At 40.2% G+C, this 18,248-nt stretch overlaps 1 protein-coding gene across 1 annotated transcript in view; it reads right to left on the bottom strand.

Moving 5' to 3' along the window:
- Window positions 1–18,155, bottom strand: part of DCAF5 (DDB1 and CUL4 associated factor 5) — a 67,028-nt gene extending 48,873 nt beyond the window's left edge. The window contains exons 1-4 of the mRNA XM_058806561.1: window positions 17,942–18,155; window positions 8,313–8,456; window positions 4,075–4,111; window positions 1,489–1,628 (exon numbers count right to left, since the gene is read on the bottom strand). Of these exons, the coding sequence (XP_058662544.1) occupies window positions 1,489–1,628; window positions 4,075–4,111; window positions 8,313–8,456; window positions 17,942–18,155 (535 nt within the window). The remainder of the gene's footprint in view (window positions 1–1,488; window positions 1,629–4,074; window positions 4,112–8,312; window positions 8,457–17,941) is intronic.
- Between the last annotated feature and the right edge of the window lie 93 nt (window positions 18,156–18,248).

Here is an 18,248-nt window from a genome sequence, read left to right as displayed (position 1 = left end):
AGTTAGCTCTTGCTGTTCACACACAGAGTAGAAAACATGCTCACTCAGACTCTCCCTCTCATAAGACTGTGTTTGGGCTGCTATTCTGCCTTATTTATTCCATCAAAATACTGTCTCCATGAAGAGTGGGGAAAAGCCTTGACTCTGTTACCTTCTCTCTGCTTCTGTGTGCTTTACAGCTTTAAGCACAGTCTAATTCTCTTCCTTGTTTGTATCTTTTGTGGCATGCTGCCACTCTTTAAATCAACTAAGAAACCAGAATCAATCTCTATTTTGAGCCAGGGATTTGGCCAGACTTTCCCATTCACTGTTTGCTTTGGTGCAATTCCTGTGTCACTCATGTGCTAGGGAGACAGTTCTTGTCCCTGTCTGACCCACCAGTGCAGCACCCTTAGCCCCAAAAGCACCTCCAGAGCTATGTGATTTTCTTTCCTCATTTCCCTCATTACCACATAGGAACATGGTTAAACAGGCAACCCTCTCAAATTACCAATACCTTCTGAAACCACTGCCTATCAAGCAAATGAGACAGAATTAACATTTACTCGTCTGAATTAACATTTCCTTGTCTGCTCCTTCCATGCTCTATTACAAGTTTTTTCATCAGGCATTTTCCTTCTTAGTGTTTTTTTAGCAGTGATGAAAACAAAGGTCTCTGACCACAGATTAAGCTTCATGATGTTATTCATAGACATAAGTCAAAAGTAAAAACAAGAAAAGAAGCCAACTTTTGTCCTGCCAGTCTGCCCAAAGGCTTTAGAAATTCAGCTAGAAATTCAATTAGAAAGCTGCTGGCAGACCAGCAGCTCCAAATGAGGTTTAACACCAAAACTGACCTTCTATGTTTGCATCATCTAATCAGAATCCTGCTGGGACATAAAAGGCTGTGTTATTAAAATGGCAGCCCCCACTGAGAAGCAAAGACCTACATCAGCTGAGTGGAGAGACAAACATCAGATTGCCAAAGGGGCTGGGTTTTAAAATAAACTTTAAATTTGTGTATATTTCCTTAGTCAAATAACTCACTAATCAGTCACTAATTAATGGTGCTTTCCTTCCTACCTTTATTATAAATAGATTGGCACCACGGTTTTCTTCTAAGATATCAAAAGTTGCCTTTCAGCCTGTCAAAGAGAAATTACAGGAGCTAAACTAATGAGGCACTAAGTCATTTTAATGAAAAGTGGGGGGATTGCTTTTCTATTGTTCCTTATGCTCATTGCAGCTATTATACACTGGAGTATGAACATGTTTCTGAAGGGAGCAGCTCAACACTATTTTTAATAAAAATTATAAGTACTCATTTAAGACAATAACAGAACTGTAAGGACTAGGGCTTGCCAGTCACTGGCCAAAAGAATTATGCCTCACTTTCACCCTTCTCCAAGACTCACTGTATCAACTGTCCCAGATAAACATAACTTTTCTCTTCCTTGCCTTACCTGAATTCTGCCTAAATCAATTCTATTTTCCCTCTAGAGATCTCACCTCCATGGGAAGACTCTCGGATGTCCCAGATCAGGACCCGGCCATCATCTGATGAGCTGGCAAAGATGTTGTCATTTACTGGGCTCACTGACAGGCCATACACTGCATCCTCATGGGCAAACACATCCAAGGTCTCCGTGCTGGAAGAGAGACACAACATCGTCATTCTTCCTTCTTTTGCTATTGTTTTAGAAAGCAAAGCATTTACTGCTTTATCTACCTAGTAATACTTTGTGACAAAGTTCCTGTAATTTCATAAGAAGACCCTTGTGTTTAATTAGAGTAAAAACCAAACAAAATACCCATGCATAGTGACTTCATGCTATGAGGGGAAAAAAAATCTCAAAATAAAACCCAAGCATTAAAAACTTCCTATACTGCAAGAGGCTGCGGAACACATGATGCATTAGATTTAAGTTTGGGAGGATGTAATAGGAAAGGAAAAGAAACCTTGGGACCTCTGGAGTAAATTTTTAGTACTTAATGTAAAAAGGAAAAGACAGAAGTTCATTCTTTAATATAGCTTTTTGTTTTGTCCAAAAGTTCAATTGAAGCTCACATAAGAGCAACTTTCCAGATGGCTTTTTCAGTAAGTTTTCTTAGTTTTTCAGGATAGACCAGACCTATATTTTTCCATGTAGAAAGAACAGCAAAAAAACAACAAAATAAAAATAATTCCCCCAAAAGTATATCTAGATTTCAGCTGTTTCACAGCTATTAAAAAAGAAAAAGCACATTCTCCAGTCTTTTCCCAATGTTTCAGATCATCTAAAAAGCTGGAATAGTGGTATGGAGAGGTCAAAAACTGAAATACTAAATCAGAAGATTCTGGGACTGCTTCATTTCCTTTAAAAAACCCCTTTATTTCTTCAGGGGAAAAAACTATATATACTATCCCTATATCTCATGGAAACAGCACCAAAGAGATCTCACATAAAATCAGCATTTTGTGCACATGGCAAATGATGTTTCTAGTAGCAGATCTAGACTAACTCTATCTCAGGGATCATTAATAAAAAAGGGGAAGAAAGCAGTAACAGAAAAAGCCATTTAAAGTTACAAAAAAGCAGTTGACAGATCAAGTGTTATCATGAAAAAGAGATTAACTTTCCATAGAAATCAATCAGAATTTGGTCTACTAAGGTTTCTTTTAAAAGATCATACAAAATAGCCTTAGAGGAAGGAATTCTGTATGGATTACAACTGGACTTAGCATATTTAAAAAAAAAAAAACAAACTAATAACAAAAGCATATTAAAAATATGCACATATCAAAAAGACTTGTCAAAACATCAAACAAGACACATCAGGAAAAATGTGTTATATAAAAAAGCAAAAATTACAAAGATCTTGTAGAATCTTAAAAAGTCAGAACACAATAAACACCAGCTTCTAAAACTGACATTTCTACACTTAATTAAAACAAGAAAAACAGAACACCAAACAAAAAAACTCTCCTAAAACCAAATACACACCCCCCAAAAAAAAATCAAACAAAACACCCCTCCCAAAAGGCCTAAAAAGTTGAAAACAACAACAACAACAAAACCAAAAAACAGCCAAACAAAAAACCCCAACAAACCCCAACACAACCAAAAATAACCAAACAAAAAAAAAAAAAAAAAACCAAAACAAAACCAATCCCAAACCCTAAACAATGATATTCCTGAGAAACCATCAGAACAGAAGATAAAGTTATTTTTGCCCAGCTTGCCAGCTTGCATGTAAGACTTATGCAAGATGCAGACATGAGGCATGATGGATGGAAGGCAGGTATACACTGAACAATTCAATGCAAAGGGCTTGGAAAAACACATCAAGAACTAAGTCCATATTATGTTACTCAGGAAACTCAAAGAAATGTAAGGTTTTATACCTCCATTCTCACATATTCTTCCTGCTTTTTCTTTATTTTGTTGAGTTCATGTTAAATCAATGGTCAACACTTAAATCTGTAGAAGTTATTAGTACAGACCAAAATTCTAAAGTTTTTTTTACTTCAAAAGCAGTAAGCTCAGTAGACACGATGTCCAATTCAATATATTACCACTACTGTATTAATTATACTTTGAATAACAGCCTAATCTTGATGTAGCACAACAAAGCCCAATTCCCAGCTGTTTTACAGTTTTGGTAGAAAGTAAGTGCCAAAAGCAATATTCTGCATGTCAGTGTGGGGAATCAGGCAGCTGCATCCAAAGTTTAAAAAGGAAGTTAGATGGGCCAAGCACTAGCCATCTTAAACACAGGTCAGGTGAGTCTGTTGAGAAACAAGAAGTCTGTATGTGGCAACAGTTGTTTATGTGCCAGAATAATCTACTCAGAACCTACTGTGCTGTCTGCAGGAGATCATATATATTTAATAATCATTCTCTTTCCTGAGGTCAAAATAATACAGAACCCAGGTGCTGAAAAAGAAAATGGTGTGATAGGAAATACTTCATTCCAGTTATGAATTTAGATAAATAAAAACAAATTTCAGTATTAAAACATGGTTCTCCTAAACCATTAATTTAAAACAGAAAATGCCTCCAGTGAGTTGACATTAAAGGAGTTCTTGAAGCAGTGGAAACACAGTGTATTTACCTTTCAACATCATGGAGTATAACTTGTTCATCATTGCCTGAAAAGAGAAATATAAGCAATTAACACCATGTTCTAGTGGTTAAAAAGCATTATTGTGAAAAAACCCCAAACCACTTTTTAAAAAAAATTTACAATTTCAAAACCAATATTGAAACAGAGAAGACCAGCTCAGTGGCTACGTGGTTAACCCCTGCTCAGTTATATGAAAGGTTCCACGTGATATCACCAGTCATGACCAAATGCACCAACCTGTTTCATCTGCTACTGCTCAACAAATAATTCTATTTCAATATGTTACTTATCATTCTTTGTCCAGTTTGAGCTTAAGTTTGAGATTTGCAATAAAGACCATTACATAAAGCAACAGAAGACTTTAAACTCTGGTGAAAATACATCTTTCTTCCTGCTCAAAGGATGCTCCATAAAAAGAGTGCGAAAAGTGAAAAGGGATGTCATAAATGACGTGCATATGGCTCCCAGATCAAATATTGCCAGATAACACTGCCAGCACTCAGGGTTTTGCAACCATTGAGAAGGCATGAACGTGGCAGGCAATGTAATTTTTTCTGTAACAAAACAAAAAACCAAAACCAAGTAACCAGACAATCTTGCCACTTTGATCACACCAATTGAATACAATGGAAACTAACCCCATTTGCACAGGCTAAGAGGGTCACAGCCACCAGGTAATTCCAATAGCTCATGCAGAGTTTTTCAAGCTATAACAACAGATTTTTTTTTAGTCTATGTGATGAATATTTCATTACCTAAATTTGGCACCTCCTCTTTTAAATATTTAAGGACACACACACACTTTTATATTTAATTCAGAAAAAAAAAAAAACATAACCAGAAAGCAAAGTCATATTTTTATGCTCTGTATATCTTTATAGTTGTGAAGCTTTCCTAATGCACACTAAAGACAGAGGTTCAGAAGGAGCAAGATTTCATGTTATGAACATTCTTAAATGCTCAATTGACTTAATTTTCATTTGTCTCATACATATTTCGGTTGTACTCTGTCTCAACAGAGAAACATGAGAAAGTTTCTCTTTGACAAGTGAGGTATGAGATTTTCTACAACCATTTCCTCTTTGCCCAGGCTCCTAGTAAAATTGTGCCAGCCTTAGATTACTGCAGTAGCTCATCTTTTCCATGGTACAATAAACAAGTCATTTAAGTGCAAGGGTCCTTTGGTCATTATTTGTATTTAGAACTGCCCATTATATATTATTACACACTGTTTATCCCTAGTAAAACTACTCTAGTGCCTACGTATTTCACCAGCAAAAAACACAGCTCAGTTTCTCCAATGACAAAACTTCCTCCAACAGACACTCTTCAGTCTCCATCCAGTATGAACAAAAGAATCATTCCAGTTGTTTGGTTTCAGGCATCCAGTCATCATGGGATCAAATTCCCTTCCATCACAAGCTCCAAAATGGAAAAGAAAGAATGAGAGTGGAATAACCACTGTTTTCCTCTGTTCTGTGTGTGGGAGGAGAAAGTGATGACAAAAATCTAACAACAAACTGGATGCTTCTGGTAAGGATTCATCCCTGCAGAAAACACCACTGCTGTTCAACCCAGAGGGGGATTCCCATTTACACTGTTTTTACTTTAACACTGAAGAATTCATTCTTCATTGAGACTAACTGGGTCATAGTTGTGTACACAACTGTGTCATTTATAATCTCTCTTGTTTTGATAACTGCAGTTATAACAATCAGAAAGACAGGAAGAATCTGCCATTCCCTTCAGTTAAACTTGTAAGAGTGAAATACCACAGAGCACATACAGAGGAGCACATTAAGGTGGCCAAAACCCCATATCTATCATATAAGCACTAAAAAAGCAAATTCAATTTCCTGTAGGGTAATTTCAGCTTTTCATATACCTAACATTAAGTGCAAATTAAAAAAAAAAGTCCATGTAGTTTACTAGGAAGGGATCTCACATTTCAAATGCTGATGTACTCTCAGTGTGTGTGGACAGAGAAGGGCAAAAAAATCCTCCAAAAATGAGAACTTTTTTGGGACAGTTTTTCCCTCCAGAGATTACATGCAAAACATTGTCCACTCAGTTCCTGCCTTCCATTTTTGTAACAGCTACATGGGGTGCTTGCTCCTTCAAAGCAAAGAGCTCTGAAATTCCTTGGATACAATCCAATTTGTACTGAAGTGGAAAATCCCTTCTCCTTTATTATCAAGACTTGCTTTAGAGAAAGGTCATCAGATCCTCAGTCATTAATCATTGGCAGTCATTTATTTACAGAATAAATTGAGTTCCATGTGACTTGTGCTAGTTTACATATGCCAATTTTTAGTTTTGTGGGTTTTTAGGTATTATTTTTTAAGTATTCCAACTTCTGTGATTTAAATACAACTCCAAACTCAGGTGTGGGTGACTGTGTGACAGTCAGTAGATCTTAGAACCCACAATTCTTTTAGACTTTTTAAGAATCTCCCAGAACATAATTGAGAGAATAAATATAGCTAGCCCCATTTTACCAGCAGAGATAAAACAGATGGTACATCTAAGCCATGCAGCAAAATGACTCTTTACAAGGGATCCAAGAGTCAGACTCTTAGCCCTTGCAGATGAGCTCACTGAATCTTGATGGAGGAAATGCAAGAGTTCCTGACTCCTCCAATGGAAATAATTTCTGGCAGAGGCACAGTGTTTTTATGCAAACTGGAGGAGGAAAAAGATATGAGAACGGCCAGTTTCTCTGTGCATCAGCTGTCACAGCTCATCTAACCTGGCATCTTAGCAAAAATCCACCATAACCAATTATATAAATCTTTAACTGCAGGTGTTAACTTCAGTAACAAGGTACAATCACAACACTCTTCTGCCTTTCCTGTGAAAACAGCAGCCTCTGACGGCAAAGCCCAATGGACAGAGGGCTGAGTTGGACATGAAAAAATACCACTCCAGCTGGTCAAGCAAGATTTGGCACTCTTCATTCCTTGAATATTCATGTAAGGTTCCATTTGTCTGAATTCAAACTAAAGTAAGAGACTCTGTCCCAGAATTCCCTGGAATCACTTGTGCAGATATATTCACTTGAAGACAGCATGTACTGCTATTTTTCTCATAAAACAAACAGCAGACCCCAGAATAAGAAGATAGGCATCGCTATTTGACAGTCTAGGGGTTTATTCCACCTGAGAAGTATAACTGAATAATTTCATCCCTGAAATTTGACACCAGCTTAGGCTTTGTCGTGTCTTTTTCTAAGGGATATTATAATTTTAACACAACATTGTATGATGAGAAGCTTCCACCATTCACATGCACTCAGAATCAATCTCTAGCATGGATTTACAGTTCACAAATATTGAGTCAAAAAGGTAATGAAGGGCTTTGACCCAGGAGTCTCATAGTACCCAAAGTAAGTCTAGCTGTATGCTAATGGACATACTGACAAAAGATACAAATTGTCACCTATTCTGTGACCATGTTAGATCATGAAAATGAAGTACAGCAGAAAATGGCACTCGACTGCATCGACACTTTTGTGCCTTTTTCTTCGCAATTCAATTTTCCTGCCTTTCACAACACTTTAAAAATCAAGTGGTGAAATGGACCTAAATTACAGAAACTATTTCCCCGGAACAAGTATATGTCCACTTCCCTTACCTTAGTTTTCAGACCGAATTATACTTTCTATTAAAAAGTAGATTTATATTAAAAAGAAATGAGAGCATCAAAGGTTATCAGAGCCCAATGTGCCAACAGCTCTAAAAGGCAGAGGCTTACCAGTAAGAACTGAAACGGGGTCTAAGAAAATATCAGCCACCAATAGATGGCAATAGTCCTTCATGAGCCATCTAAGGGTGCATTGAAATCAGACAGTAGCAGAAAAGATTTTCAAGCATCAGGCTTGGGTGCCAGAGAGAATGCAGGGTCTGCTCTTAGTACAGTTAAGAGGGAGTAACAAAGACAATGTTTTCCACAGTCTTTAGCACAAGTAGAGGAAGACTGGACCCAGGATTCTGATGATGGTTTGAGACAGGATGAGCTTACATCAGGGTTTGAAAAAACACATGACAAAATTGAAAATGTTCTGCTAGCTAAAGGATTCCCTGTTCCCAAAAAAAATTACAATTGCTGATTAAGAACACCTTCCAGATCTCATATGGGGCAAGATCTCACTCACTCCCTCATGGCATCTACTCCAAGGCATTCACAATACATATTCATGTGAAATCGGGGTGCTCTTCCTTCCTTACCTCCAGAGAACACTTTTGTATTGCCACTGTTAAAAGCTAGGCAGAAGATGTTAGAGTGATGCTCCCCTTTCAGCTGAACTGGTTTGACTCTGGAGTGGATGGCTTCTTCCATATGCCAAAGTAAGACTCGGCGGTCATCCCCTCCTGGAAGAAATAAAGGAAATATACATTACCGCCTGAGCCATGTGTAAATTGATTATAGACAAATTATTTAACTCTGCAGCTATTCATAGAAAGCTTTGCTAAAACCTTAATTAGCATAAAAAATGTATGCCTTTTTGGATATATAGGCACACATTTACATTAAGATGTCGTGCAGTCAGGTTTTCAATTAAAATTAATGACAACAGAGCAATCAGCAGGAAAAGTTTGAATTAAACAGTTGCCATTCTGCCAACACATAGTGACAACCTATAGCAACCTGGAAACTCAGAAATTTACTGCTATGTAAAATTCCATGGCAAGCTGTAGATGAATTACATGCCAAATCCACATATGCTTCTACACCAACTCCTTGTTGCCAGCATTGCTTGTGTTATTCATAAAACATGAACTTTTTCCCCCTTTCACTGACAACCATATATCCTCCAGCAGTCTTTGCAAACCCATCATGGCATAGGTTGCCTCAGGACTGATAAAAGATAAAAAAAAAATACTGAAGCATTCAGAAGTCTTCAGCACACACAGTTACACCAGTTTTTTGACCTGTAAAGGTTAAGGCAGATATTTCTGAGGTGAAATCCTGACAAAGAGAGTACCTGGAAAGGAAGTTCAAATCTCTTGCTTTACTCCTAATCTTGCTGTACTCCTAATTGTTTGCCTACATGCAGTTCTCAGTTCAGAGCTCTAAGTGCTTCCTTCTCTGTATGGCAAACACTATATATGAAATAAATATTAGACTGTGCTTCAACTGCATTAAGTTATTATTTATTAGTAAAAGAAAAAAAATCAAGATACTATTGTAGTGGTCAGCATTCTCAGCAGCAATTTTAAATACCTGCAAAATCTGAATAAGGTTTCTCCAAGTCAGACTCAAAATATTTTTTGTATCTGTCTTTTATAACAAATGAAAGAGTATGGCATGAGAATTGAAAAGTGACACCAGAAACATGCTGATTGCAGTTAAAGCATTTTACTTATTCTTTGCACAAGCAAAAGCCTAAACTCAGAGTCTTTTGAGCTGCTATCCAGAGGACAAAGGCATCAAAAAGAAAAAAAAAAAAACCCAAACCAAAATTTCTTGGCCTGCTGCTTACTTACAAAACAAGTAAATGCATAAATAGATTTAATTACTACCGTTAATCAGATTTCTCAGAATTTTCACATCATATGTTGCTATTAAGAAATTTTCCTGTGGAACTGAGTTATGTCAAACATCCTACAAGTAAACAGTCTCTCAGCCTTTGAGTCTCCTAACAGATTTTATGACACTTTGATAGACAGTACAGCAGCATGTTATGATTACCCATGCTCCATGAAATTGGGCATTCCTCCTCCTGATTTTGTACTTCACACATCAAACAAGAGTACATGATACAAAGATTTGTGATGCATTTGATAGCTACTAAGAACGAGTCAAATTTGATGGATCCAAAAATCTCACAGTAATTTATGGTCAACTAAACTGTTGGAAATTTATATTCCTTTCTGTCTAGAAATAGGAGAGAAAGTTGTATTTGCACTCTAGTGATTACAGATGAGCTTATAATAAGGAGACATAGAAATACATGAGTGTTGAAACATATGACCACAATATTCAAGTTAAGATCAAGAAGTAACTGTCACACTGAACATAACTACTTCCCAAAGCTGCCCACCACCACGTCATAATGCTATCACTCCCTGAAAAAATATTTAAGCAACATTTAACACAGGTGAATGCCAACATTGCTTCTATCAGACTTCATTTATTGCCTTCTGGAAAAGACATTTCAGGGCAAAACATAGTAACATATTGTTGTTATTTGTTACCATAGCAAACTAATTTGCAAAACCACTGCAAAAGTCTACACATCTTCCTGCCTAACAGCATAGCCATCTTGGTGTCTCACTTTAACAGTAAACTCATAATGATTTCCACTAACCACTGTCCAGATAAAAACAAAATAATTAAGATATCTATATAAAACAAGCATTACTGTGATTCCCAGCACACATACAGCATGGTAGGAGCAGGATAATTTGCAACCTGTGCAGAAAAGTGTTTGATAGTGTGAAAAGTTGCCACTACCTACTATTTTATAAGTTCCTTAGTACGTGTTTGCCTGGGAAACTACTTTTCCTATTGAATACAAATGTCTCCCTCTACCAGACACCTAGATTTCCATGAAACTTTGGTGGAGGCACATTCCATACCTTAGGAGCTTTTAAATGCTCTCCACACTCATGCAGTGCTGTCCCTCCTCCATCTATGTATTCTCTATGTATTGTCTTTGGGAACTTCTACACCTGCTCACTCCTCAGTTTTATTCCTCTCATATTTCACTGAGACATAAAAGTTTAACAAAATAATAACATTACTGTGTTGAAAGTGTGTTCCCTTCTAATTCCAATTTAGCTATTCTAGAAATACTTCTGACTCAAGGGCAGTTCCACCAGAAACAAAAAGTTACCCAATGTGTTGGGCCACAGAGGATTTGTGGCAAACAAGACACTTCAGCAATCCCTACATCCTCACACAAGAGAACAATCTGTGTTAAGTCGCACACAAATAATACCTAAGAAAAGGCAAGTCTCAAGTGACAGAAACCAGCAAATGCAATCTCCATCACCCAAACCTGACTCTTCCCATAAGAGGGAAGAAAGGAGGGAGGTGCACATGTATGGACAGGTATACAGGGAGAAAGTAAAGAAAATGTAAATATATAGTTTTTATGCTCTGTAGAAAGGAACTATGATTCATCAGACACAAACTACATACATATTACGCAACATAAGTTACAAGTCTGAGAATTATAGGAAACTTCAGGTCTGCAGCATTTGTTCTGTGCAGTAGATTGGCAAATGCAGGTTAATTAAAGTGCTCGCAATTTATGGTGAATTTATTGTGCATGTTCATCAACTCTATAACTGAAGTGGAAGCCACATTCTTAAAATAATATAGAGCATAGACAACGATCATATCTGGAACATCTGGATATATGGCTTCATGTTCAAATACCTTAGCAAGGCTCCACGTGTGGATTTTCTGGAAATTGAAAGTCCACAGAGAATTTGTAATTTTTCAGTCCATGGTGCCAGAAACAGTAAGTTCAACATCTATAATGTGGAAATAGCTTCAATTTCACCTTATTTTTGCAGCTTCTGTTTGGGACTGTATGACTGACAATGGTTTTAGGACTGTATGACTGACAATTTGAAAAGTAAAAGTTTGTGTCACCCAGCTAAGAACTACACAATGCCATTCTACAGTTATTTTACAGAAAGGAACCACATTTAAAAGTATTTAATTAGTCAAGTACTTCAGTGCTCATTACAGGAGCAGGGTCAAACCTGTAGAAACTTTCAAAACCAGAGATACAGCAAGAGAAATCTACTCGTTTTAGACCTAGAATAGTTTGAAGGGGGCCAGAGCATACCCTTGCCAGAGGTAAATCTAGTCCAAACAGAATCTGCATAGCCCATGAAACACACTTGAGCTCCTGTGTGCTAACAGAAGCACTTCAAAATCATACCAGTCAGTACTGAAAAACTGCAGTTTTTAAGTGCATTAACCTTGCTGATCGTGGACAAAGCTCAAGACCACAACACCCCTTTATCTCCTATATACCAAGTCCACCTGCTAAAAGAACATTCATGGCAAGTGGGCAATACTTCTAAATCATAACATAAAAGATTAGTCTTATTGCTTGTATCTACTTCAGAAGTTGCATGAATCACAGAAAACAGGACTGGATGGTATTTCAAGAAGATGATCACTTAGTTGGCCTTGGCCAAAGGCAAAAGGCCAGGCTCCGTCAGAATTATTGCCAGAAGAAAAGTCTCTAGTTTGCTCTTAGAAAAACACTGCTGAGGTAGATTTCATACCTTCCTCAGGCAGCCTATTTCAGTTTTTCATTATCCTTGCCATTAGGCAGATTAGCCTATTATAATACCAAGCCTGAGGGTGCAGTTTGACATTACATATAATCCCACTCCCCCTTGCCATGTGCTCCTGCTACTTTCCCCTCCACCAGATTCAGCGGCCATCCATGCACAGGGTAAACTAAAGAAGCTGACCTGACAGAAAAGCAGCAGACAGACAAACAACCTCTCCCTACCTATTCTGTCCCCCTGATCAGATGCTTCCATTATACCAGTTTCAGGCTTTAAATTACGAAAAGTGCCACAGTGCAAACAATGAAGAGGAGAAATAAGTGAATGAGTTGCAGGATGAAAAGAAAGTGCAAGATCAAACAGCATCCTAAAAATCTTTCTTCCTACAATTTGAGACCATTTCTTCATCCTATTCCCACTAGACAAAAAAAAAGAATTTACAACTTCACATAATAATAATTAAAACCACCTTTATGCAGCTCAGGACTTGCATTTCTACTCAGCTGTTCTTCTGCAGACTAAATGGACGTTTCTTTCACGATTTCATTTTTCTAGGCATCTGATCATTATTCATGTCCTCTTCTGAATTTTTTCAGTTTGGGCAAATCTTTCTCAAAGTACAGTGCCCAAAACTGAGCACAGCACTCCATTTGAGGCCCCAACAGCACCACAGCAGGATTACTTCACATGCTTTGTCATGTCTGATCATACTTATGTTGTGATAAATATACATTTGTATATACATTTGGATCCTTTTCTACATGACTATGGGCTAGTCTCCATGCTGTATTTGTAGAGTCAACCATTTTTATTCCCATGCTTTGGGTTGTACTTGTCCCTCTCAAAACACGTGACATTTTTTCCCCATGTAATGTATCTTAATTAACTTGAATTTCAACTCCTATCTCCTGAAATTATTGCTGCCTGATCCTATCTTTCCTGAGAAATTTTATAATTTCTCAGACATTAATTAAAACATGATGTAGTAACTGAACTTAATATCTCTCCTCACACAGAATTCTGTTTCATACAAACGAAGATCAGAGCATTCCTCCTTAGAACATACTTGATACTCAATCCCCTTATTCAGAAGTAAAACTCCACAACTTTAGCAAAAGTCACCTCATTCCCCTTTTAGGCTCATGTTCCTTCAGATTTATGTAAAAACTAAATGACAGGTGCATTTCCAATACTTTCTAGCACCCTCAGAAATTTAGGATCTTAGAGCAGCTATTTACTTTTGCATTATCTGGTAGGAGGAAAAGAAAAAAGCCAAGAGAAAATTACAGTACTTCCCAGAAGTTATCTTGAACATGCAGTTTAAAGTATGAAAAAAAAAAAAAAAAAAGTGGGAGGCTCTGATAAAGATACTCATGTTTATAAAAGATAGCAGGCATGAAAAATGACAGTCAGATAAACAAACAGGAAAACATATCCACCAAACCTAAGGATGGAAGACTATTACACAGACCAAGTAAAGCTGAGTTTTAAGAAGTCAAATTGCAGGAGATGCTTGGCAAATGTGAGGGAAGCAGTTGCTTGCATACCACTACACAGTAATTTTAATTTCCATGCATGGACAGTCACATGTTTCTCAAACTGTTAAAAACACCATCTAGTATGTAAAGTGTTGCAAAGACATGTTTTGCCCAATAGAATAATTCAACTCCATCCAGAAGCAAGTTTTAACCAATTTCAACCCACTTGGACATTTTTTATATGTTAAGCTTTCCTCTTCCCTTGTGTCATTCTACAGGTAGTTTTTTTAATGCTTTTCACACTACATCTTCTCCTGTGTGTCTACCTTCTCTTTCCAATTATTTCAATTTTTAAAAATTCTTGTCCTTATGTCAGTCCCTTCTTCTAGCACCCCTGTTCTAAAACATTAATCTCTGCCCTTCCTCCCCTCTATAAAGTGACACTGTTGAGGTGTCACACAGGCACAGAAAGAACCTCTAGCCTGGCCTCCAATTCAATCTGTGGACCTCAAATTTTTTACTTTGAAACATGGTTATGAACAAAAATAAATACTATTAAACATGTACTTTCCAATACAAAATTTCAAGAAGTTAAGATACTAAAAAGTTTCAAACATGCTTTTGGAGGCCCTGCTTTGTCCACACCAAAGTTCTCTCAAAAATCCTAATAGGAAAATTATCTGCAACTGCAATAACAAACCCTGTTTAAGCAGCTTCAATTGTTTACTGAAACAGTAATCATTAGCATTACAGACTTGCTTCTGGGAGACACATTAAAAAAAAAATTACAAAAACACCCCAAACAAGTGGGACACGTACCCAAGGAAAGTATTCCAGCCAAGTGATGAGAACAGCACTAACTTGGATGCAGGCTAGGATTTCAATGGCATTGGTACAGCCACCATGAAAGCACTGTATCAGCTGTACTTCAAACAGCTCTAACAAGGTTTATGTTGTTAACAAGTCAATCAGCCAAAGGAGACTCTCTAGGTTTAAGAATATACAGATTACTTAAGACTGAACAACTGAAAAGACTGCTTGCACTCTCCCTTTTCATGCACTCCAATATAGCTGTTGAATCTCTCGGCTGTTATACATGCAGTTAGAAGCATCCAACAGCTCATCCTTACTTCTCTATGCTGACTATTTGGAGGGATGAGAGACCCTCATGCCACCGATTCTAAGGCTTTACCTGTATTTGGAAGTCTTTAGAAGCAAGTATTCTACAAAACTTCAGAGTAGAGGCTGCTGACACCCCTCCTGTCCTCATTGCTTTTCTTCCTGCTGTTGCTATTTCTCAGAGCTTCAGGACCAAGTATGGCCTTTATTAAGAGGAGTGTTTTGAGTATAATTTTAATGAAGCTTAGTCTTATAATGGTGTGCAATTTTACAGAGTATCCAGAAATATTTTGACTTTTAGATTCTTGTTTTTGTCTGAAGCACAAAGCACCTGCATGTTGTTGCTATGGCCCATAAAGCATTCTAGATATTATGGTCATCATGGACAGCATGAAACTTTTTAAAAAGAAAGTTAGCATAATTAGAGCTCTTCATTTTCTCAGGGCATCAGTAGAAGGTCAGACTTAAGATCATCTGTTCTTGGTTGTCCCAAAGTTGTGTATTGCTAGCACATGTAATTTATTTTTTTTTAGGAGAGTAGAACTCCAGCACCATGTAAATACTGCATATGGAGGACAACTTTACCCTCTTTGAACATTCTGAAGCTCTATGAAAAGCTAGGAAATAGAAAACTGAACATTGCTTGAAAGCCTTCCTTTTACATATACTTTTTAGATATCCACTAGATGTGAACTCTGCCTTCATTCTTTCACTGCAACTACCTTGATTAAGGCAGTTTGAACAAAATTAATTCTTAAAAGTCCATTTCAGCCCTGGACTGTTTATGCTTATGCCTAAAGAATGGATGTCAATATAGGTAAGTGCATTGATGATATGGCAAGACCTAAAGTATATCCTGAGGCCTTCTTGAGCAAGAAGAACAGAAAATACTAGTGGTGTTTCCATCACTTATTATGGAAAATAATTTGAAAAAAAAAAAAAGCAGACACACTTGAGTTCTTTGTAGCACTTAATAAGTAAAAATGCATCGCTCTACTTTCTACTGGAGAAGGACCAGTACAAACCAGTATAACAACTGGGACAATCGGGAACTTCAGAATGGGTGAATCATCATTCCCTTTCCAATACACACTCATGTTTATATACATATATATATATGTGTGTATGTATGTATGTATACACACATATATTCACAAGCTAAATGGATGCATATCTCAGAAGCAGCATGTGCATAAAGATAAAAGAATCCCTAACTGTAACACTAAGATCCTTCACGGACACTGACTTAGAAATCACTGGAAATATGCTTGAAGTTTCTTCAGGTAAGAATGTTAAATTTAGGAAGGTTTCACTGTATCAGCTTCCACTCCATGTTTATACAGGGTTTCTATTCTGCCCTTGCTTAAAAGTAACCAGTCACAAAAACTTTTTATTGAATGCTCTCTGAAGTTATTACTGATACCATTGTGTGATACACTTCACCTCTGCCCAGACACCACGGCAAGGCAGTACACTGCTCAGCCATGCCCTCATCACATTCCTCAGTAGCCTGTCGCTGCTCACAAGGTAGACAGGCAAAACCGAGGCCCTCGGTTAATAACCAGGTCAGCAACCCCCTGGCAAGCGAGACCACTCTGCACAGAGCTGCCAAGGACCTCTGCGATTCCCGAGAGCAGCTGCCCCACACGACGGGGATCGGGCCTTTCCCGCTGCTGCCGGGCCCCTGTGGGCAGCCCCAGCCGCGGGAGAGCAGGGCAGGGGGGGCCGCTCCCTGCAGCCCGCTGTCCCCGGGGGCGAGGGGCGGCCGGGACACAACGCCCCCCGACCGCGGCCTGCAATGGACACCGCGCTCGGCGGCCCTGCCCTGCCCGGGGCGGCGCGATACGAGAGGTCCCTCTGGGGCCGGCAGGTCCCTCCCCGCCGCTTGAAGGTCTCTGTCCCCTCGCAGAGGAGCGCGGGGTCCGAGGGCTTGGCGGGAGAAGAGCGCCGCGACCCCTGAGCGGCCGAGCCCCTGGGGCACCGCGGGCGGGATCGGCCCGCGATTCCCCGGCCTGTCGCTAAGAGCCGCCCGAGGAGACCGCGGCCTGCAGCGCCCGGCCAGGCCCCGGCCTCAAGTTGCCTCCTTCCCCTGCCGCCCCTCGGAGCCCGGAGGCGGGGAAGCAGGAAGAGGCACCTGCACCAAGCGCTGCTGGGGTGGGGGGAGGCGGTCAGTCGGCCGCCGAGCCCTGCAGCCCCTCCCTGGATGGGGGTGCAGAGCTTTTCCCCGTCCTCGGTGTCGCAGCTGATGTCAAGCCCTCGCCTCCCTCCTACCTGACAGCATCCCCCACCCCTATGGCTCCCTCAGCCCCGGGCAGGCTACAGAGGGGACCTTAAGCCAAAAACCATCACCACAAATATATCCCCCTCTTTCACAAACGCGCCCTGCAAGGGGAGGGAGGAGGAACAAAACAAAACCCGACTCCCCTCCCCCAAAAGAAGATGGGGTGGGGGTGGCCCCAAAGTGACCAGTCCCCCGATCACACCGATCCTGTTCCCGCCCGATGCCGAGCGGTACTGCAGCCCCCCCGGCCAAACTCGGGGCCGCCGCCCGCCCCCGGCAGCGATTGCTGACCCCCGGCCCGGGGCACGGCGCTGACAAATGTCACTCTGTGCCCACAATGAGCGCCGCGGGGATGCTTCTTCTCCCCCGTCGTCATCCCCCCAAAATAAGAAAATTCTCTTTTAGGAGGAAAGACATGCGAGCCATCAAATAAAAGGGCACCCCTAGCTCCCACCCCCAGCGCCCGGGAAACACTCTCGTAAAAACTTTGACCAGGGCTCCCCCCCCGATAACAGTAGAATTTAAAACCTGTCAACCATTTTAGATCCCTACTTGAGAAAACATCATTCCCGGGCACCGGTGGATTTGGCAAACGGCTCTGAGCAGCGCTGCCGCGGCTTCCCTCCCCCGGGCCGCAGGGGAGGCGGCCGGGGAGGAAGATGCTTCCTGGGGAGGGGGTGGCGGGAGGGGGCGAGGGACGGGAGCGTTCGCTTTACCTGAGACCAGCCACTGGCCTCCATTGTTGGAGAATTCAATGGCATTGACACAGCCGAAGTGGCCCAGGAGGTCCTTCTTGTAGAGGTTCCTGCAGCCCCGCAGGCGTCTTCGCTGGAAGTCGTGGGTGAGCAGGGGGTCCCCCTCCAAGCCCCGCTGGGACAGGAACCCCACCACCGACCGCATGCTGCCCCCCCGGCTGCCTCTCCTCCTCATGCTGCCGCCTGCGCCGCTCCCCGCCGCTCCTTCCCCCGCCGCCCCTTCCCCCGCCGCCGCCTCCCCTCCCCCGCTTCCCCCCTTGTTATGGTT

This window comes from Ammospiza caudacuta, chromosome 6, assembly GCF_027887145.1.
Source record: "Ammospiza caudacuta isolate bAmmCau1 chromosome 6, bAmmCau1.pri, whole genome shotgun sequence".
NCBI lineage: Eukaryota > Metazoa > Chordata > Aves > Passeriformes > Passerellidae > Ammospiza > Ammospiza caudacuta.
Note: the sequence above shows the minus strand (reverse complement) of the source record. Positions and strands in the feature narration are given on the sequence as shown.